This window comes from Lynx rufus, unplaced genomic scaffold (genome assembly GCF_022079265.1).
Source record: "Lynx rufus isolate CCGP_SWC_20201006 ecotype Redwood Valley unplaced genomic scaffold, mLynRuf1.p SCAF_8, whole genome shotgun sequence".
Lineage (NCBI taxonomy): Eukaryota > Metazoa > Chordata > Mammalia > Carnivora > Felidae > Lynx > Lynx rufus.
The window spans coordinates 22938536-22960375 of record NW_025814896.1 but is presented as its reverse complement, the minus strand read 5'-3'; the positions used below and the strand labels follow the sequence as shown (position 1 = coordinate 22960375).

The window sequence follows — 21840 nt, the reverse complement described above, 5'->3', positions numbered from 1 at the left end:
TGGCTTCTGTGATGTTGGAGCCTCTAGCACCTAGTGCAGAAGTCACACTTGGTAGACATCTGTTGAGGGACAGAGCAGGTTTTTATAGAGTGTCTATTTTTGATGTAAGAATCCTCTGCTAAAGTAAGAGTTGGACAGTACTGCCCTCAGACCCAGGTGAGACAGGCCTTATCCTGGACCCCACTCTTTAGAAGGCTCCTCTGGGGGGGGGGGGCGCATGGGTGGCTCAATGGGTTGAATGTCTGACTTCAGCTCAGGTCATGATCTTGAGGTCTATGAGTTCAAGCCCCACATCAGGCTCGCTGCTGTCAGTGCAGAGCCCATTTTGGATCCTCTGTTCCCTTCTCTCTGCCCCTCCCCTGCTCGCTCTCTCTCTCTCTCTCTCTCTCAAAAATAAATAAACATTAAAAAAAAATAGAAGGCTTCTCTGGCCCTCTTACAACCATGTTCTTCCTTATAGGCAAGAATGTTCAGGGGCCAAGGGAACATGCTCACTCAGAGCCATACTCTGGATACTGGGGACCCTGGAATTCCCTACCCAAATGAGCTCAGGCCTGCTTCCAGGGCCAGCATGGGATCTTGCGGGCCTCCATTTGTATTCTTGTCCTCCACCCCAAAATGTTAAGGGTAGGCCAAGAGTCTTCAGTAATCCTCCCAATCCTGATATCTGTGGGGGTCTGGAGGACACTTCTGGAACCCTGTGCCCTCCAAACTCAGCTGATTATTCTCTGTCTTCTCTCCCTCAGGACAGCTGCCGCCCGGGAGAGGCAACCCGGGCGCCCCACTAGGGCGACGGCCCCTGCCCCGAGGGCTGGGATCATGAAAGGCCTCGGTGACAGCCGCCCCCGCCACCTCTCTGACAGCCTGGACCCACCACATGAGCCCCTGTTTGCAGGGCCTGACCGCAACCCCTATCTGCTATCGCCCACGGAGGCCTTTGCCCGCGAGGCTCGCTTCCCTGGCCAGAACGCTTTGCCTGGGGATGGTCTCTTCCCACTCAACAACCAGCTGCCGCCTCCAAGCAGCACCTTTCCCCGCATCCACTATAACTCCCACTTCGAGGTGCCGGAGGAGAGCCCCTTTCCCAGCCATGCCCAGGCCACCAAGATCAACCGGCTGCCCGCCAACCTCCTGGACCAGTTTGAGAAGCAGCTGCCCATCCACCGCGATGGCTTTAGTACACTCCAGTTCCCCCGTGGTGAGGCCAAGGCCCGTGGTGAGAGTCCTGGCCGCATCCGCCACCTGGTCCACTCAGTCCAGCGGCTCTTCTTCACCAAGGCACCCTCACTGGAGGGCACGGCAGGCAAGATTGGTGGCAATGGCAGCAAGAAAGGTGGCCTGGAGGACGGCAAGGGCCGGAGGGCCAAGAGCAAGGAGCGGGCCAAGGCTGGGGAGCCCAAAAGGCGTAGCCGCTCCAACATCTCGGGCTGGTGGAGCTCTGATGACAACTTGGACGGCGAGAGTGGCGCCTTCCGCAGCAGTGGCCCAGCCTCTGGGCTGATGACGCTAGGGCGACAGGCGGAACGCAGCCAGCCACGCTACTTCATGCACGCCTACAACACCATCAGTGGGCACATGCTCAAAGCAGCCAAAAACACCACCACCGAGCTGACTGCCCCACCACCCCCTCCTGCACCCCCAGCTGCCTGTCCCAGCCTCGGGGTGGGCACTGACACCAACTATGTCAAGCGGGGCTCCTGGTCCACTCTGACCCTCAGCCACGCCCACGAGGTCTGCCAGAAGACCTCAGCCACCTTGGATAAGAGCCTGCTAAAGTCCAAATCCTGCCACCAGGGTCTAGCCTACCATTACCTGCAGGTGGGTCCCTGCCTGGGTTAGGGGTGGGGTGAGGACTGTGGGGAAGGCACCAGTTCTGAGAGCCAGCTGTACCACAGATTTGCTTGGAAAGTCGCTTCACTCTGGGCCTCTGTGAGTAAACACTGTGAAATGGGTGTCTGGCAGTACCTGCTTAATAAGAGGATTCCTTCCACTGGTCACGCTTTCAGCAGACATTGATTAGGGTTCTTCTGAGCCCAGCCCAGAATAGGAACGAAAACATGTACCTGCCCTCTAGAGGACAAATCTGGAAGCTGTGCCATCCATCCTCCCCACAGGACCAATCGCATAGCGTTCTAATTGCCAACTTCCTGCCTGCTGTCCGCACCAGACCATGGGCTCCTTGAAGACAGGGACCACATCTGATGCAGCTGTGTGTCCCTAAGGCCCAGGACAGGGTCTGGCAGAGAAGTAGTGCTCAGGAAATGTGAGAAGAGAGAAGGGTAGAGGAACAGATGGACATTTAAGTGAACAGAGCTAGAAATAGATGAGACAGAGCCCCGATTATCAGAATGCTGGGAGAGAATGATGCATGTCATGTCAGTGTGAACAGAGTGTAATGGAGATCGGCATGGAGGGCTTCAGGAGGCCCTAACCCAGCTTCAGCTCAGGACTAACTTGCTTCTTTCAAATGTTAATGTTTATTCAGGCACTTATGCATCAACGGCACACTCCTGGAAAGTGGCAGAAGGCTCAGAGACATCTTTGTTGCTACACATCCCCTGGGGCTGTCAAGAGCAGGGCCAGTGGCTATGAACTGGGCACAGTTCCTGGGGGCAAAGCCCAAGCTTGGGTGGAGGTTACGGAAGCAGATTTCAATACCCACCAAGATGGAAGGGGCTGCTTCTGTAGGTAGTGAGTGCTTCATCCTGGGGGGTATGCCAGCACAGACCTGGTCAGCCTTTGGGAACACATTAGATGCATTTTGAAGCAGATGAACATCAAAGTCTGACAAAGCCCTGAGTTCTTGTCATTCTATATAAAAATTCCAAAGACAGAGACTATGGGGGGAAAAGCTATTTTTTTTCAATAGCAGGAAAATGAAATCTAGGCAGTATTTTATATATTTAAGGCTTTTGTGGTTCTCAATCCACTTCCTTAGTTTAGAAACATCAGAAAGGATGGTGTGTGACCTGGCTTTCTCTCAAAATGGTGTGGTTTGGTCTGGTCATGTGAAAAGGCTTCAGAAACATCATGAAAGGACGGTCCTGCAGGCCCTGGGGTTTGTGCTGCCTGCTTGGGTCATGGGAAGTGGGTGGGGGGATGCTGGGATAGCAACAGGTTTTAAGCAGGAATATAGAATGTCACCTTCCCAAGGGACAGGTGGAGGTAGGGAAGATGGGAGATAGAATGTGCAGGCCCTAGTAACTGGCTGGGCAGTTAACTGGGGGTCAAATGGGACAGGGGAGAGTCCTGGGGTGGGAGTCCCAGGCAGGAACTGTCCCTTAGCCAAGAATTGGCCACTGGCAGTACAGGCATCTAGAAGGATGTGGTGTCTGTGTAGGTGTGGTGATGCTGGGAGTGTGCATTTGTGCATGAGGTAAAGAATGGGTATGGTGTGGACACTGAGAAATGTTTGTTACCCGGACATCTGTGGTGAAGTGTATAGAGCCTAGAGAGGTTGTGCACTCTGTACATGTTGAGGCAAAGACACAGTGAAGTAGGGTCATGTTGCAGTGTGTCCACGGTGTAGTGGTTGCTTACTGTGTTTGTGAGGACGGGTGTGAGTATGCTCTGTGTTCACGCCGTGTACTTGTGTAGGGGCGGGCACGTGGCGAAGTAGAGGCTGTGGGGTGTGTCCTTGGTGAGATGGGTGTGTGGGGGAAGGTATGCTTGCTTGCCCTCTGAGATATGTGGACATGGCGGGGTGGGTGCACTCTGTGCTTGGGCTGAGGCTCTGCAGGCACTAAGATGTGTGTACTCTTTGATCATGAAGTGAACGTCCACTGTGTATACATGTCAGATGGGAAAACAGCCCTTGTTCCAGGTCACCACCTGGCTGCCAGACTCCCACAAGCCTCTCTGCACCCTGTGCCTTGGCTTACCCACCAGTGAGATACAGGATGTTGACTGGCTCCAAGAACCCTGCCTCCCTACTGATGTGCTGGTGTCATCTGAGCAGTCCTCCCTGCCCCCATCATAGGACAGGCTCTTGGTGCCAGGTCTGAGGACCTCTTTCTGGCCTGATGTTCTCATCCGTGTAGTGGGATCATAAGCTATCCTCTGAGATAACAGAGTGAAGTGATAGGAACACAGTGGGTGCTCAGAATCGGGGAGCTGCAGTGGATACTATTGTGATCTTATAGGCTGGGCGGTTTGGCCGGGGCGCACCCAGCCTGGGATCCATGGAGAGAGAAATCTGAGGCCCGAGAGGGGCAAGGATTTGCTTAAGGCCACACAGTGAAGCTGTGGCAGAGCTGTCTCTGGAACTCAAGTATCCTTCCCAGCCTGGGGCTCTGCCCTGCTGCCAGGTGGCTTCAAAGGCAGTACCCAGCATGGAAGGCCAAAACCCTCTGAGGTGGAGAGCCGGGGAGCTTCAGGGTCCGGAGCACCATTACCCAGGTGATGTGCCCGAGGCTGGGCGGCCGGCGGCGCGCTGAGGGTGTGCGCTGCTCCGCACCCCTCGCCACCCTCGCTGAGGCCTGTCCGCCCATCCTCAGGTGCCCGGCGGCGGCGGCGAGTGGAGCACCGCGCTGCTGTCCCCGCGCGAGGCGGACTCCGCGGCCGAGGGCCCCATACCCTGCAGGCGCATGCGCAGCGGCAGCTACATCAAGGCCATGGGTGACGAGGACAGCGACGAGTCCGGCGGCAGCCCCAAGCCCTCACCCAAGACGGCAGCGCGGCGCCAGAGCTACCTGAGGGCCACGCAGCAGTCGCTGGGAGAACAGAGCAACCCCCGCAGGTGAGCGCTCTGCCCCGCCTCCTAGAGCCCCGCCCACAGGCAAGCGCCGCCCCCCGGAACGCCGAGTACCAGCCCCAGGACGTCTCCGAAGTCCTGCCTCCGGGGAGCCCCGCCCACAGGCTAACTTGCCCTTTTGGGAGCCCCTCCCGCTCGTGAGCTCTTCCTTCCCTGGGAAAGCGTCCTTCGCTCTCACGGGCTCCGCACACGGGCAAGGCTAGTCCCTAGATGAGCTCCTCACAAGTACGTCCCACTCCTGGGAACCTCGCTTTCCTCCGCTACGGGCCCCTAGGAAAGTCCCACCCCATAGGCGAATCCTGGCCGTACAGCCAAAGATCCGGGTGAACCCGGGCTCCCAAAGATCCAGCCCCCCTGGGTTAGCCCTCTCCCAGAGATCGTCATCCTTAGGTTGGCCCTGCATTTGATAAGGTGACTCTGGAGAACGCTGTCATTTGTTGAACCACCCCATAAGCCCCCAACAGTTAAGTCCCGACCCCAGGTGAGCCTCATCCTTTGGTAAACAATAAGGAGAATCTCTCTAGAGTGGCCCAGGTAAACCCTGCCCACAGGAGTCACATGCCCAGGTGAGTTACACTCCCACAGGAGAACTGTGCTAGGGAACCCTCTTCTTCAGGTTAGGAGAACCCTGCCCTTAGTGGGCCCACCACTTGTACCAGCAAGGTACTGACCAGGGAAGGCCAGAGACCCCTCTGCCCTTGCCCCTGTAATTCATGCATGTGGTGAGCTCCAAGACTGAGGAGGTGGATATATCCCTAAGTCAAAGGGAGATAAATAACCTTCACCTGTCCCATCACCCTGCCTAGAATTCCACCATTTGAGCTCCATCCTGTTGCTTTAAGACTTGGAAGAAGAATTAATGAAAGTGTGAACAAATGAGATGCATGCACACAGAAAGCAACAATTAAAATGTTAGATGTGAGGCCTTCACATGCAGAAGTTACCATGGGAATCAGAACAGAAAAGGGGGGGGGGTTACAGAAAAGCCCATCACTAAGTGCAAACCAGGTAAAACTTAGTAGAGCAGTTTCAGAGTCCTTTGAGGAAAAGAAACTAAAGCAAGTCAGAAACAAAAAGGAGAGTTAAAGGAAACAAGCTTAGTTCTTCAACTACTAGGGGCATGAGCCAAGGCTTCTGGGAAGACTTTGACAGAGGGAAGAAAGCAGTAACATAGCACTGATGCAGGGAGGGGCAGTGTCCTCAGAGAAGCCAAGTCTCCTTGGGACAGGGATTTGCTTAAGGGGTGCACAGTGGGACAGAAGGCAAGGAATGGTCTCCAGGTGGGAATTCAGGACACCATTGTCCAGTCCCAGGTCTGTCCCTCTCTGAGTCTCAGTTTCCCCATCTTTAAGTGAGGGGGTTAAGCTGGATGATCTCTAAGACACTTTCTAGTACTGAGATCCCACAGCTCCGCGAATGACCAGTGGGCACTGAGGTGGGAGAGGTGGACAGGACCCACCCAGGTAGAGACCTTGAATGAGAGGGAATTAAATAATACAATAGTAGCAATAGTTACGGGCACCATCTGTTAGCACTTGCTGTACTCTGGGCTCTTTACCTGCCCCAGTGCACTTTAATCTGCATTACTGAATCCTCAAGCAGGCAGGCACATTGTCATCCCCACTTTATAGGTAAGGAAACTGAGACATAGGCAAGGGGTTATGATTGCCCACGGTCACCCAGTGAGGAAGTTGGATTCCAATCCAAGCTCATCTGTGTCAAGGCCTGAGCTGTTGGTGCTTGAATCTTCACCCCAGAGCAGTGGTGAAGGAGGAACCCAGGGTCAGATAGATGTGAGAAAAATTGAAGAGCCAGGGCCATGGGAAGTGGTGAGTCTTTGGGAGGCTGGTGGAAGCCATCTGGATATCATGTGGAAACTGATATCTGGAACCATCTGGAAACTGATGCCCTTTGGGCAGTTCTAGCCTGAAATCAAGGCTCTGAGCCTTGACCTACCTACTCCGTCCAGCCACTGAACCGGGCTGGTATGCTCTGCCTTGGGTTTGAGATGGTCAAAAGTGAGCTTGTGCTGCCACCTTGCGGCTGCAGCAGACATGACAGGTGGGGACCACCTGCACACTCCAGATGCAAGCCTCCAAAAGCTGGGAGCTCTCCCCATGCTCCTTGACCCTGACACCCACCTACTCTCCTTCACTCACCAACACTACACAGGCTGGCAGTGACTTCCATTTTTCCCTCTGCCACTGGATGACCTTGGCCAGTCTTTTCCCCTCGGGGCCTCAGTTTCCCAGGCTGAACAATGGGTGTGCTGAGCCCTGTCTGCCCCCCACCCTCACCAGGAGTCTGGACCGCCTGGATTCAGTGGACATGCTGCTGCCCTCCAAGTGTCCAAGCTGGGAGGAGGACTACAATCCCGTCAGCGACAGCCTCAACGACTCCAGCTGCATCAGCCAGGTGAGGGTAGTGGGTAGCCAGATGGTCAGTGGGTGTGAGAGCTCTCACCCAAGAGGACAGACATCCAGGCTGAGCCCTTGTTGAGCAGTCCCCAGATGTCCACACTGTGCTTCTGTTTGGTCTTTGTTCCTGAAGCTGCCTGTGTATGTATGTCTGCCCCACTGACTGTCCTGTGCCTGGAGAGCAGTCACAGGGCCTGACATTGCATGAACTAAGCTGAGAGCCCTGAGGGAGGGACCACACCACTGCTATAGACCCAGGAGCCCTGAAGAGAGGTAACTGGAAACCTGGGTTTGAGTTCCAGTCTTGTCACTGATAGTATGGACCCAGGACAAGTCACTCCCTCCCTGAGCCTCAGTTTCCTGATTTACCACAGAAGGGTGACAATTCCTATCTCAAAGGTTGTGAGGAATTAATGAGATAATGAATGTAGTGTTCTCAGAAAAGGGTGCCTAACTTTATGGTTATTATTGTTATTTTGCTGTGTGACCTTGAGTAAGTTGCTTCTCTACTCTGGACCTCCAAGGCCCACCGGCTCAGTGGAAAGTTGGACTTCCAGGGTCCAGACACCTCTGCCACTAACAGCAATAAGCATACTGTGCTGTACTTTTTCATTCTCATAACCACCAACTCCTTGAACCCTCACAGCCACCTCCGGGGGTGGGTGTGCTCATTACTTATATCCCCATTTCACAGATGAGGAAACAGGCTCAGATAAGTGAGGCCACACAGCAAGGAGAAGGCAAAGCTGGGCAGGGATCCGGGGCTGTCAGACCTAGACCCGGACCCCAGCCTCTGACATATGCACAGCACTTTAGGGTTTGCAAAGGGAGGATCAGCTAAGTTTCAAGGGCCCCCCGCATGGTGTGGATGGGGAGGTGAGGCCCAGAGAAGGCAACACCTGCTGGTAGTAGCAGAGTGAGGCAATGGAGGCGCCAGGTGCAGACCCAGCCTCCTCTCTGGGCAGGAACAGGCCGCAGGTCCCACTGTGTGTAGCCCCATGGCCCAAGCTTGCACTGCTTAGACCTGGAAGGCTTTTGGACCCCAGCTCCTCACCACTCCGTTGTTCCTCGCCTGGCCAAAGCCACCCCCCCACCCCGCTCCAACCCCAGCCCCCTGCCCCCAGCACTGTCGTTCCCAAACCAAGGAGACTGACCTCAGACATGGGGAGGAATAGAGCACCCCGGACTCTCTGTCCCTGCCATCCTCATCCAGGCCCCACCAAATTTCACATGAACAGTTGCCGTGGCCTCTAGGCCTATCAACTGCACTCTGTTCCCAGTGGCCAGAGGGAGCTTGTGAAGGATGTAAGGCAGATCACACCACATTCCTGTTCCAAACCCTCCATGGTTCCCACCTGCCCTCAATGAAAGCCAGACTCCTCACTCAGACTTGTACGGCCTGCCTCTCTCTCACACAGGATCTCAGACTTGCTCTGTCAGCCACCCGTTCCAGCCACACTGGCCTCCTTTCTGCTCCTCACACACACACACACACCCAATTCCTGTCCTGATTTCTGCATTCGCTGTTCCCTCTCCCAGGAGCACCCCTCTCTCAAATATTTGCTCAGCTGGTTCTTCTCCGTGTTTCTGGTCTTGGCTCAAATGTCACTTCAGGGGAACCTGCCCTATGGTTTTCTAAAGGAGCCCCGAGGGCACTGTTCCCTTACCCTGCTTCATTTTCTTGACAGCACTATCCTATCTGGAATTATATCTGTTTATTTACTTGGTGTCTGTCTCCTTCTTAAGACTGGGAGCCCCCTGCAAGTGGGGCCTTGCTGTGTGGTTCCCCATGGCGTCCTTGACCTCAGCACGAGGCACAGGGCACATAGGTGTTTGCTGAATGGGTGGCTTCCCTCCCTGTGTCTCCCATCCTACCATGTTCTCTTGTCCCTCAGTCTTCCTCTTTGTATCTGTCTCCCTCTGTTTTTCTCTCTCCTCATACACATTTTTCTCCAACTCCCTCTGGTAGGTCCCACATCCATGTTTCTCTCTGAGTCTTCCTCTCTCAGACAACTCATCTTCACCTCTGCCTGGCCCTGGCATCTGGAAGGAACACTTTTGTCCTTTGGCTACACAAAAGAGCACATGGAATCAGCCAGGCTGGGGATGCCACCAGGTCTCTGCCACTGCCCTCTGTCCAGCCCAGCCCTCTCCTAGGCCAGGGCCCTCTGAGCTCTCAAACCCTCACCCCTAGAAGATTGAGTGATCCAAGCCACATATGTGCCCCTAAAGTCAGAGATATCCCTCTGGCTGTGTCTCTGAGGCCTTGACTCCTGCCAGAAGGATCCCCCTTCCCACCAGGCACTAGGATATGTAGGCCCTGACCAGGGAAGAGAAGTCTCTGGGTTCTGGGCCTAATCTGTAGATCTGGGGGTGGGAGAGCCACCTGCCTAGGTGAGAGGCAGCAGACAGGGCATCTCCCAGGGGCCAGACCAAAAGAAACATGTGTAAACCGCAGATTACAAATCGTCAGTAGCACCCAGCCCCAGAAGGAGTGAGCCTCCCATCCCTGAAGGAAGCTAAGTGAGACCTCCTAGCACCTAGGCCTCAGCCAGTCTGGGGAGGTTAGACCAGCCATCCACTAGTTCTCTTGCAGCTGAGCCTGAATCCCCTACCCCAGTTCCCACCTTTGGTCTCCCCATAACCCTCCCCCTCTCTTTCCTGCAGATTTTTGGACAGGCCTCCCTGATCCCCCAGTTGTTTGGCCATGAACAGCAGGTCAGTATGCTTGCCATTCTCTTGTACCCTGATCCCAGAGTCCAGGGCTAGGCCTGACACCTGGCATCTGAGTGGTCTTAGCCCCTGCCCAGGCCAGAACCAGGAAACAGAGCCAGCACCAGGAAAGTCACATCCAGTGAGACCCACACTCTGCCCTGACCTTCCACTCACTGGCCCTTTCACTTCATTGTTCTGTGCCTCAGTTTCCTCTTCTTAAAAATGGGAAAGAATGGGCTAGTCCTATGGATGGGGGAAGAAATAATCCTGGGATAAGAGAAAGCATACCCTGAGAGTCTTCTAGCTAGGAGACTTTTATTTGGACAAGTTGATGGGCGCGGGCTGGTGGTATTGGCCACCTTTCTTGGGCTCCAGCAAGACCTTTAAGTATGTTGGGGTGTTGGCATGAATGCAGAGACTTTTCAATTTTACAAAACTTGGTGGAGGTGGTGCCAGTCCTGGCACTGTCTGGTTGCCCTAACGGTGCCCCCTTCCCATACACACCATCCTGCCCCTGGAAGTGGCCCTCTCCTCCTTCCCAGGCCCCAGCCCCAAGGCCATAAAGAGAGACAGGAAAGGTACTCCAAGCTCACCCCCTCATTGCAGCCAGCAGTGAACAAGGGACCTGTCCAAGGGGCAAATCTGGGCCTGGCCCCTCATCTCCTGACTCCAGCTATGGATGCCTCGTGTGCCTCCACCCTCATGTCATGGTTCTTGTCAAACACATTATTCCAGAGGGTCTTTGGGGAGCCCACAGTGAGCCAAGTGACCTCCTTCTCCCCTAACTTCCACAGGCTCGTGGTAAGGATGTGATGTGTTAACATACAAAATTCCAGGGCATTCCCTGCACACAGTATATCCTCAGAGATATACGTACCAACAGCCCTGACCCATTGGCCTGCCCTCCAGAGCTTGTGAGCATCTTAGCCAATATTTACAAATCCTTGTACTCACCTCACAGAGCTGCCTATAATAATAGGGACAGGTCACCAGGTGCTTACTCTCCTGACACTGTTCTAAGCATGTGATATGAATTATCTCATTTAATCTTGACAACAATCCTATGAAATCTGGTCTATAATTAGTCCCTATTTTATAGATGCGGAAACTGAGGCACAGAGCAGTTAAGTGACTTGCCTACATTCATATTACAAGGAAATGATGGACCCAGGGTTGAAACTCTGGCAGCCTAGTTCCAGAGCTATGCCATGGCTGCAGTCCCTAAGCAAGACCTCATTGCCCTTGGCAATCACGAGGGCCTTTCAGTGTACCTCAGGTTGTACCTGTGGAGGATAAACACCTATCTCTTGAATACCCACTCTAGATGAGTTTTGGGTATGCCACATGGCCTGCATTTCAGTTTATCAGTATCGTCCGATAGAACTTTCTGTGAAGGTGGGAATGTTGTGTACTACATGCTGTCCAGTAAGATAGCATGAGCAAGTGAAATGTAGCCAGTGTAGCTAAGGAACTGAATTTTTAATTTAAATTAATGTACACCTAAATAGCCACACATGGTTAGCTGCTACCATATTGGACAGCACAAATTTAGAGCTTTACAAACATATGCTGCAGATTGGGTGATGATCCATCTAGTCGTTTTACCTGATGCAGTGCCAGACAAGTACACAAGCATCCCATTTCATTTAGATAGGAGACACTGACCCAGAGGATAGTGATACTTGGAGGTCACACAGCCAGGTCCAAGGCAGAGCTGGTCCCAGGCCCAGCTCCATCTTTCCTCCACATGGTGCTCAGTCAACTTCTGCCCTCTCCCTTCTTGCGTAGGCCTCCCCCAGGACTTCCATTCAGTATCCATCCTTTGCCAGCTGACTCCTCAGATTATACTGTGTGGTCTCCAGTTACCATCATGCCCTGAGACCTGGGTCAGACATACCCTTCCAGGACCCTTGGAGAGTATATGGATGGTGGGCCCCTGTATGCCCACACTCTCAACTGCAGATCTGTAGGACCTTGGATGGCCATCTCTAGAGAGACACTTAGAAACCACCTACACAAGGTTGAACTGGATGTGAGATGGCACATAGCATACACATCCCCATTCTCCATACTGCCCATGGCAGACATCACTAATCAATCCTCACTGCCACTACCCTTATTCCAGTTTTATCTTCTCTCACCAGATTATTGCATCAGCTTCATCTCTGGCCTCTGCCTCCATTCCAGACTCCCTTCCCAACATTCATTCTGTACCGCAGGGCTACATTAATCTTCCTTAAATTCACATTTAGAGTATTGATTCAGCCACTTCCTCATTGGGTACACCTGGAAAGTATCTTCCCCTCACTAGCCCTCAGTTTCCTTGTGAAAATAAAGGGATTGGACCATAAGATGGTAAATATCTAGCACATCTACTGCCACTTCCCATTCCAGCATTCAAGGTAGACATTACTAGTTGATTATAGCCTTCTTTCTGGCTGAATTCAGATGTGACCTCAAAACCTATCAATTGATCAGTATGGACACACAAGATCTATTAAGTTTCTCCTGCATTGTAGACATGGGAAAATTGAGGTCCAGAGAAGTGACAGGGGCTGTATATATTTCTTAAGGGTTCCATCTGCCCACCCAGTACCTTGAGTGACATGGGAGGAAAGGGTGGGCTGACTTGAGGCCCCACAGACTCTCCAGCCCTGAAGCTGAGTCATCCACCAAGTGCCCAGTCCCTCCAGAATGGGCACTGCTGACCCCTGACGCCCGCCTTTGCCCGGATAGGTACGGGAGGCAGATCTGAGCGACCAGTATGAGGCAGCCTGCGAGTCGGCCTGCAGTGAAGCAGAGTCTGCAGCAGCGGAGGCACTGGACTTGCCGCTGCCCAGCTACTTTCGCTCCCGCAGCCACAGCTACCTGCGGGCCATCCAGGCGGGCTGCTCGCAGGAGGAGGACAGTGTCTCCCTTCAGTCTCTTTCCCCCCCGCCCAGCACTGGCAGCCTCAGCAACAGTCGCACGCTTCCGAGTGAGTACTGAGATGAGGGGGTTCTTTTTGTTTCTCACACGGGGACCTGAGGACAATTCCTGGTAGATCAGATGCGGGGAATGCCTGGGAAGAATCTATGGTGGGCTAGCCAGGGCTGGAGGGATGGTTAGGAGCAAAAGCAAGAGGCCTTGAGACTGAACTTCCCACAAGCTGGCAAATTTGAGGTCAAATGGAGGTCACAGAGGCAGATGTCATCACCGGCAGTAGGGTGAGGGAGTCACAGAGGGCTCCTGCTTTGGGATACTTGGATATTAGGGACTGTCCAGACCCTGGCTCAGAGCAGCCACCTGCTGGTGGGCAGGGCTTACTGCAGCCCTGCCTCCCTGTTTGGATTAGCTCCGTAGACAATAGGTGAACCTATCTGGAGGGTTAGAACCTACAGGCAAGAGGATGGCATCTGCATGGAGCCTTCTCAGAGGGGTGAGTTTGTAAGTTTCTCTCATAGTCACAGAGACAACCTGTCCTTCCTGATACCTGTTCTAAGTCCTCTGGAGACAGTCCATGCCTGATCAGAGAAAAAGGGAACTCTGTGTCACAGAGCAAGCCGTGAAAATCAAAACCAAAGAAAATCATAAACAATTTCTGGTTTAGTATAGAGAGCTTTGATCCTACTCTGGCTAGCTAGTTTTCCTTCCACAGTCTCAGGTTCCTCATCTATAAATTGAAGCATAAGCCAGACCCCAGAGAGCTCCTGGGGAGACGAAATAAGACTGTATGTAGGGAGTGTTCAGGCAGCCTTGCACATGGTGGGAGCTATTATTGCTGGTTCTCAGGCTTGACTCTGACTTTCTTGGCAATCAAAAGCAGTTGGGACTGGATTGTTGTAGGAAAAGAGACATGTTTCGAGTGCTCAATTGGTATTTGATATAAATAAATGAACTTGAATCCTATGGCTGTTCTATGTACAGAAAATGAGTTTACTGAGTGAATGAACTGGTCTTTGCAGGGGGCAGAGCCAGAAACTACTTTGTTTCACTATTGCCTTTCAAACCCTGGGTGATATCTGGGCAGATCCCTGAGATTTTCTCAGTCACTTTTAGACTTTAAGGAATAGTCTCATTTTTAGGTATTAAAAGTCCAGTCTGGACTCACTGCAAGCCTTCAGTCTTATCAACCTCAGATCTTATGCTTCTGCAGGTAGAGCCTAACTCAGGCTACGAAGCCCATGGTAGGGAGCTGGGTATGGTGGTTAGTGTCTTCTCTGTTCCTTGTTCACTAGTGGCTGTTTCTGGTCCCTCCAGGTGGGACAGGAAGGTAGCTAAGTGCGGGTGTTGTCTGGTGTCAGGACTTTCTATATAACAGATGCGATATGCTGGCTCTTTCTGCTAAGTCGTGCTTCTGGAGTTTCTTCTGTCCTGCAGGGCCCTCGTGGTGCCTCCTTTCCTGACATGGGCAGTCCCCCTCCAGCCCACTGCTGCTTATTCCCCCTTAGTGTCTCCAGCTGCTGGTCCCCCTCCCCCTCACTCAACTTCTCTTTGTTAGGGTACCTGGCCCTGCCAGGCAGTCATCTTGGGCAAAGTCCTCTGATGACAACTCCAGCCGTACTTTCTTCCTTGACTCCCACTTTATCTGTGTGAAAATGAGGCTCTTGCCATGTGGGACTCAGAAAGTATGGGCTTATCTGCTACGGCCTTTCTTCTAGACCTGCTGTCATTGGTAACCATACCAGTCTCTCCATTTCAGAGGTCTCCTAGCAGATGCTGAGGCCCACGTTCTAGAGCCTCCAAATCCAAGGGATCCCTGCCATGCTCTCCCAGGTACTCTGCTACAGTCCCATAGGAACCTCAGGTAAGGGGTCAGATTCCCCATATCATCAGGCCCATGAGAAGTTCTCTAAGCATCAGGTGGGCCTGGGGGGACACATAGCACACCGGCAATTTTTTTCAAATAGACCCTCAGTCCCAAATCTTCTGCAAACCCAATGTCTCACGAATGGACTAAGGATGGGTCATGGACTACATGTCCCAGAACTGTTTGGGTCCCTGCATCGAGCAGCTATTTCTACAATAGTTCTGCATAACAAACAACCACAAAATTAGTGTAATGCAACAATTAACACTTATTTCTTGCTCCCAAATTTGTGGGGGTCAGCTGGAACAGACCTATTCCACATCTCTCTCATCCTCCTCATAGAACCAAAGGGATCCTCCTGGCATTGGTGGCCCAGCCAGGGCATGTTCTTCTCATAGTGATGGCAGAAGCATAAGAGAGCAAGCTTAACTAATTAGCACATTTCAAGGCCCCTGTTGGTGTGCTATCTACTGAAATTCTGTTGGCTAAAGGTAGTCATATGACTAAGCTCAAAGGAGACAGCGAGGTACCCTCCTACTTTCGTGTAAGGAACTGTATTTTTATGGCAATGGTGCGGATACAGGGAGGGGTGAAAAATTAGGGTCAATAATTGAATCTACTATAGTCCACTCTCTTGACTACATTTATTCATGTCCCTCTCACATAGAAAATACACTTATCCCCAAGACTCCCAAAGTCTCATCCAGTCATAACAGCAGGATCTCATGATTTATGTCAGGTCTGGATGTGGCTTCTCTTGATTGTTTAACCTAGAATCTAAAAAGAAAAAGAGGGGGGTGCCTGGGTGGCTTAGTCAGTTAAGCGTCTGACTTTGGCTCAGATCGTTATCTTGTGGTGTGTGAGTTCGAGCCCCACATTAGGCTCTGTGCTGACAGCTCAGAACCTGGAGCCTGCTTCATATCCTGTGTCTCCCTCTCTCTGTCCCTCCCCTGCTCATGCTCTGGCTGTCTCTCTCTCAAAAATAAATAAACATTTAAAAAATGTTTAAAAGAGGCCAAAAATTCAATCAGCCACAGCTCCCCCGACCCTCCGACCAGTCTATCTTGTACGGTTGATCCAACACCTGGCACATCTGGCTTTAAATGTAGGGATGTGAAACTCCAATTATTCCTAGTTTGGGGGCTTTAGTCCAAACCAAGACACTTAAGAAAGTATCACGTAGCAACATCTCACACCTACCCAGACCTATGTGCCCACGTGAACCTCCTTTTGTAGACGTACAGGAAGTTGTATACCCTCAGAGCTATATAGGATTTAAAAAATTATAAACACACATGCACACTGATACTCTCAGATGTATCTGAGATCAAGCATATATACACTTGATCTCTACATATACCTGCATATACGCACTCACAGACATATATGTCTGCAAGACTCATACCACCTCCACACCTGTGAGGAAGTCGTGCCTCTAGCAGATTGGAGCCATAAGAAAAATTCACCCCTGACATATCCCTGGTCAGCCTTCCCTCAGGTCTCCACAGTGACCACTATATACTTGCTCGTCTCTCCTCCACCCTCTGATTCCCCTTATGCTCAGCAGGTAAAATCACCTGCCTCACAGGGAAAACCAAAGCCACCAGATTTTCAAGCCTGTGCCCAGAGCTGCAGCTGGTCCATATGGTATCTTTGTGCCGGGTTAGGAAAAGGCACTCCCCTCCAGACACTTAATTGCCGTATGCTGAAAAATTGTCATGATGCACAATTTTTACAAGAATAAGGTCTTTTACTGCCATCTGCCACAATTTTGTCATAATAAGTATATAATTCAATTATGTCTGTGTTGTAAACAGCACCCCCCTTATATATGTGGCATCCTTAATCAGTAGACCTTGGCAATCTTGCCCATAATGCCCTTCCTCCACATAGACCCACACTAACACCAACACACAGGCCCACCCTCATTCAGCCATTGTTTCCCCACAGGGGTCACCCCTGCTCAGAAGGCTGCCTCCTCCCAGGAAGTGAGAATTCTGATCATGCGCACACACACACCCCCCCCCCCACCACGGCTGTGCTGAGCCCCCAAGCTGCTGAGGGGTTGAAAGTTCTTTGTCACTCTCTCATGGGCATGTATGTACTCAGGCCATATGCAAGAAAGTAGGAGGATATGGGTGAGGAGTGGTTATTGAGGCAGTGAGAGCCTGGAAGGGGAGGACTGGCCTTAGGCAGAACATGGAGCTGCCCACCCACCCACCCACTTAGAGCTCGCCAGCTTCCCAGCTGCCAGTACCGCTGCCACCACCCCCTCTCACCCTCCCTCCCCCTTTCTGACCCAGATTCCACATTCCAGAAATAGCTCTGGCAGGTGACTGGCAGGCAGGGTCAACTCCAGCTAGGATGGGAGGGGAAGCAGCAGCTTGGCTATATATACACACGTGCCCCTCTCAGCCAAAGGACCTACCTGGAAGGGGCCACAGGGGTGCCATCACCCCCTCAGTCATGGCCCCTCTTGCCTCCTCTCACCCTCTGGGAAAGAGAAGAAAGAACAAAGAAAATTCTTCCTCCCACTTCCTCTCTTCTCTTCCTCTGCCCAGCTTCCATTAGTGCTCATTCTCCTCTCCTCCCTCCCTTTCTCCATCCCTTTCTTCCTGTTTCCCCTGCTCTCCACCCCCCTCTTCTCATCTTAGCCTTTGGTTTGCCTCCTTCAGCCCTGTTCCCTCCCTATGGCCCCCACTTCCTCCCCTCCCAGTTTCTGGCCCTCTTCCCTCCCTAGCCTCCCCTTCTGTGTCTCTCCCACTCCCTCTGAACCACAAAGGAGGCTTGGCATCACCCAGGCACCCCCCCCCACCTCCACCCCACCACCCTACCCCCAGCTCCTACCAACTGCATTCTCTGCACCTGCACATTTCCACATGCATGTGTACACACGTACACACACACACACACACACACACCAGATACACATGCTTGGAGGTACTTCCTGTCAGCACTTGAAGCTCTCGGCTGAATTGGATAGTTTCCTAGCCTGGAATATACCCTTGCTCCTTGCTCAGAGCCCTGAGTTCTAGTTTCCTCTCTCCTGTGTCACTCTGGGTGGGTTCTGGCCCCTCCCTGTGCCTCAAATTCTCCATCAATGTTGTGGGTCTTGGGTTTGGAGACCCCTCTCCCTGCCTGAATATCTCCCATCCAAGTCATCCTCTGACACCCTTCTTTGTCCCCTGCTGTCTCCCCTAGAACATTCCCAGTTTCTCCTCTGATTCACTCCCTCCTCCACAGATAGAGGAAGGGAGGCTGACAAAATTCCAGTAAGCAGTCAACCCTCCAGTCAGCCTTGTCCCCCTGAAGCCATATGCCAGGCCTAGCCCTCCATAATCTCTGGTTATTATACTACAGGCTCCTGTCAGATTGGACACTCCAGTTCCCAGAGTGTCAAGGCTGAGAGGAACCTCAAAGACCATCATGTCCAGAGATTGCAAACAGACTTCAACTGCTGTGTCATCTCTGATCCCTGGAGCCCAGGACTGAGATTTAGTTAAGCAGAGAAGAGTGGCACCACCATCAATTGGTGATGTCTGCTGTGGCCAGAATAGTTACACATATCTGACATTCCTAAGTTAACCCAGTTTGACCTCACATACATATACACATGTGCAGACCTCTTTCAAAGAAACTGCAGCCTAGAGAAGGTGAGTCAAGTCAAGGTCACCCACTTAGTAGGTCAAGGAGCTATTTCTCACCTGGGTCTGCCTGACTCCTAAGCCTTGAGTTTCCCATTATCCTGTGAGTGGGTGAGCCATCCAGGGGGCCTGGTAAAGAGATGTGGCATGGTTACAAGAGTTTCAGGGAGAATTATGTGGCAAGCTGTGCAGGATGGTTTGGAGGTCCAGGCAAGGCAGTGAGGCCTGGGCAGGGGCCATAGGGTGAGAGAATAATAAGAGGATCCAGGAGGCTTTCCTGGAGTGGTGATAAGAGGTCAGAATTCCCTGTTGCTGTACCTCTGCACAGGAGACACTGAGCAGAAGGCAGGCTTCTTCCCAGGACTCTACCAAGCCTTGGTCCAGGACAGTCCTGGTTAACCAAGTACCTACTGTGTGTTCAGTGCACAGATCATCACCCTTCTAAATCCCGTTTTTAGGCAGACCCATTGAGCCTTCTGGGGGGAAATAGTGACTGGGATTAAGGACTGGTCGACAGGCCATAAAGCCCAGGATTGAGATTCTTGAACAAGGGGCATTTCTTACACCCTTGGGGGTAGAGAGGTCATTCCAGAGGAAGAAAGACTAAGGTGCTTAAATGGAACCTTAGAGCCCCTACTAAGTAGTGGTTAAGGGCACGAGCCTTGCAATCAAGCCACTTTTTCATTGGATAGATGTTTATTGATCACCTACAGTGGGCCAGGCTGTGCTCTAGCCACCAGGGACACCACAGTAAACAAAACAGAAACCCCTGCTTTCTAGGAGAGTACATTATGTTGGGGTGGGGGAAGCAGATAAAATAATAAACATAAATAACGCAAATGTATGGTTTATTGGAAAATAGCCTGGGGGAGGGCATTGTTGCAGCAGAAACGGGATAGCTAGGGTAGACCTCGTTGAGAAACAAATGTTAAACAAAGACTTGGATGAAGCTAAGGAAGTATGCCAGGCAGGGAGAAGAGGTCCTGAGGCAGGAGGGTGCCTGGTGAGTTGGAGCAGGAGCAGGAGCAGGTTCCCTGTGGCCAGGGTAGAGCAAGACTGATCCTGGCTCTTCCTCAGGGGCTTCTAGAAATTTTCTAAGTAAATCAATTTGAAAATGAATGCTAAGTGAATAGCACAGGTGTAGCATAGCAACTGTGAGTAGGACAAAGTAAGCTAATACTTTCAAAGTGCTTACTTAGCACAGTGTTTGGCATCCAGGTGGCTCCATAACCCTCATTTTCTTTTGTTGTTATTATGCCTCTGTACAAAAATCGCTACAGTGGTATCAGAAACACTGTTTCATCTTATTCAGTAAGATTCTTTTCTCCATTTTACATTTATTAAAGAGATGCACAGAGAGGGTAAGGCCTTGCCTAAGTCACCCAGCAAGGCAGGTCAGGGAACAGGAGTTAGGTCTGTGGATGGCAGACCTTCTACAGGTACAGCCTGGAAGGGTGAGGCTGTAAGGAAACGACTCAACACCAGGACTAAACAAGGAGTGGGGGCCTCGCAGGAGAGAATGGGGAACTGGGAGGGCCATGAGACGTGAAGGGAGTGATTTAGGGATTCGGGCAGCCCCTACCGTGCTTTGCCCTTCAAGAAACACTGAGTGTGCTGGTTTTATTTTGCCGAGGACGACTCAAAGGCTCAGGGAGACTGAAAGAGCATCTCATACAAGGTCACAGAACCCTCCAAAGGGTGAGTAGGGATTCGAACCCAATCTAGAGGACTCCGTATGAGGACAGCAAAGGGAGGATGAGGGGAGGGGACAACTAGAAACACTTAGGGCGTAGAGTCCATAGTACTTGAGGTCTAATTTGACCATGCAGGGTTAAGAAGACCAGCTTAGGCTGCTTGCTGTGACCCTCAGTTTCCCCCGGTGACAGCGAGGTGTCGCCACAGTGACCTAGTGTTAACTCACACCGCTCCTCCCCCGGCACAGAGCATGCGTCCCGTTCCAGCTGGAACCGGTTTGGCGGGGCGGCTCGAGGGGCGGAGCCCCCGGTGCTCAGGCATGCGCGTGCCGACGTGGGCGCGCGCTCGCTCTCACGGTCCGTGGGCCTGGGCGTGGGCTGGCTGAGCGCGCCGCGCGCTTGCGCGCCGGGCCACGTGCCGAGGGGGCTGCGCGCGTCCCCGCCCGCCCCTGGAGTCCCGGGAGGCGCGCGCGCGCGCGGCTGACGCGTGGGGCGGGGCGGGGCGGGGCTGGTGCGGGGCTTTAACCCGGAGGCCCCGCCCCTCGGGCGTACAAAACCGGAGCCTCGGGCCGGGCCGCGTGAGGGAGGAGGGTGAGTGCCCGCCGCTGGCCGCAGCTGCCGCCAGCCTCGTCCGTCACTCCGTCCGTCTGTCCGGTCCACGTCGTCGCCGCTGCCTCCTCAGCCCGGACGCCCGGGGCCCGCCCAGCGCCGCCCGGAGCAGCCGCGGCCCCGCGAGGAGACGGGCGCCGCCCCCGCCCGGCCCTGCCCCCGCCCTCCTCCCCGTTTGTCCGTCCGTTCGTCCACCCGCCCGCTCGCGCTTCCGTCCTTCTGTCCGGCTGCCAGCCTTCGGGCTCGTCTCCCCGCTCCGCCCGCTTTGTCTCTCCCCGGCTCGCTGTCTCTTTGTCTCTGCCCTCGCGGTGCCTCACAGCCCCTCCCTCGCGCCCGGATCTCGGGTCCCCCTCAAAGCTCTCCGCTCATCCCTCGGAGCCTCCCTTTCTGAGCGTCCCGTTCCTCGGGGCTCCCCCTCACGGTGTCCCCACATCTTTGGGGGCCTTTCCTTCAGAACACCCCCCTCATTCCCCCACGCCTCCCCTCTGAGATTCCCGCACATCCTTTGGAGGGGTCCTCCCCTCTGTCTGTACCCTCAAATCCCTGTGGTCTTGCCCTCCTCTTAGCCCTCATTTCCGCGGGGTTTTCCCTCTTGGTGCCCCCCCCCCCCGTACACGCTGGGACCTCCGACATCCCTTAGGTGCTCCTTTGGACCCCCCAAAAGCTCCCCAGCTCCCAGACTTCACCCCTTCCTGCTATCCCTTGGTTTGTCTCCGTGTCTGTCTCTCCTTGTTCTCTCTCAGGACTCTGTGGCCCCCAATTCTGGGGATTGGGGTCCTCCGCTTTGCTCTCCCTGCCTCTGCCCCCGCATCTGTCTTGGTGGCCTCACCACTCAGTGGCTCTTGCGCTGAAGGCCCCCTTTTGAGCCCGCTCCTTTGCCCAGGGCTCTTGACCCCTTTGCTTTCTCTGCCCCTTGTCTCCCTGCTTTCTGCTCCCTTGTCTCTCCCTCTCCCCTTTTCTGTCTTTGCCGGGTCTCTGGGTCTCTGACCCCCCTCCGGCCCTCATGGCTTTGTGTCTGGAGCTCTTGAAGCAATGTGAGTGGTGGGGTGTCCGGGTCGGGCCGGAGTCCGCCCGCAGGCTGGCCGCGGCGAGGCTCCATGGGGTTGGTGCTGGGGCTAGGGCTGGCGCTGGGGCAGGAGGCTCTGGGGCCTCCCAAGAAAGGGGCAAGGAGGGAGGGGCCAGGCCTCCTGGCAGAGGTGGGAGTGGGGGGCCTTCTGCT

At 53.4% G+C, this 21840-nt stretch overlaps 1 protein-coding gene across 5 annotated transcripts in view; it reads left to right on the top strand.

Annotated features, from left to right (window-relative positions):
- Positions 1–819: 819 nt before the first annotated feature.
- Positions 820–21840, top strand: part of DLGAP4 (DLG associated protein 4) — an 86055-nt gene continuing 65034 nt past the window's right edge. For 2 of the 5 annotated variants that reach the window (XM_047068080.1, XM_047068082.1), the window contains exons 1-5: positions 820–1818; positions 4497–4738; positions 7054–7168; positions 9838–9888; positions 12622–12862. In XM_047068080.1, the coding sequence (XP_046924036.1) occupies positions 820–1818; positions 4497–4738; positions 7054–7168; positions 9838–9888; positions 12622–12862 (1648 nt within the window). Of the gene's footprint in view, positions 1819–4496; positions 4739–7053; positions 7169–9139; positions 9287–9837; positions 9889–12621; positions 12863–20821; positions 21656–21840 lie in introns of those variants that run through there. The other 3 variants (XM_047068079.1, XM_047068081.1, XM_047068083.1) reach the window with 3 other exon arrangements.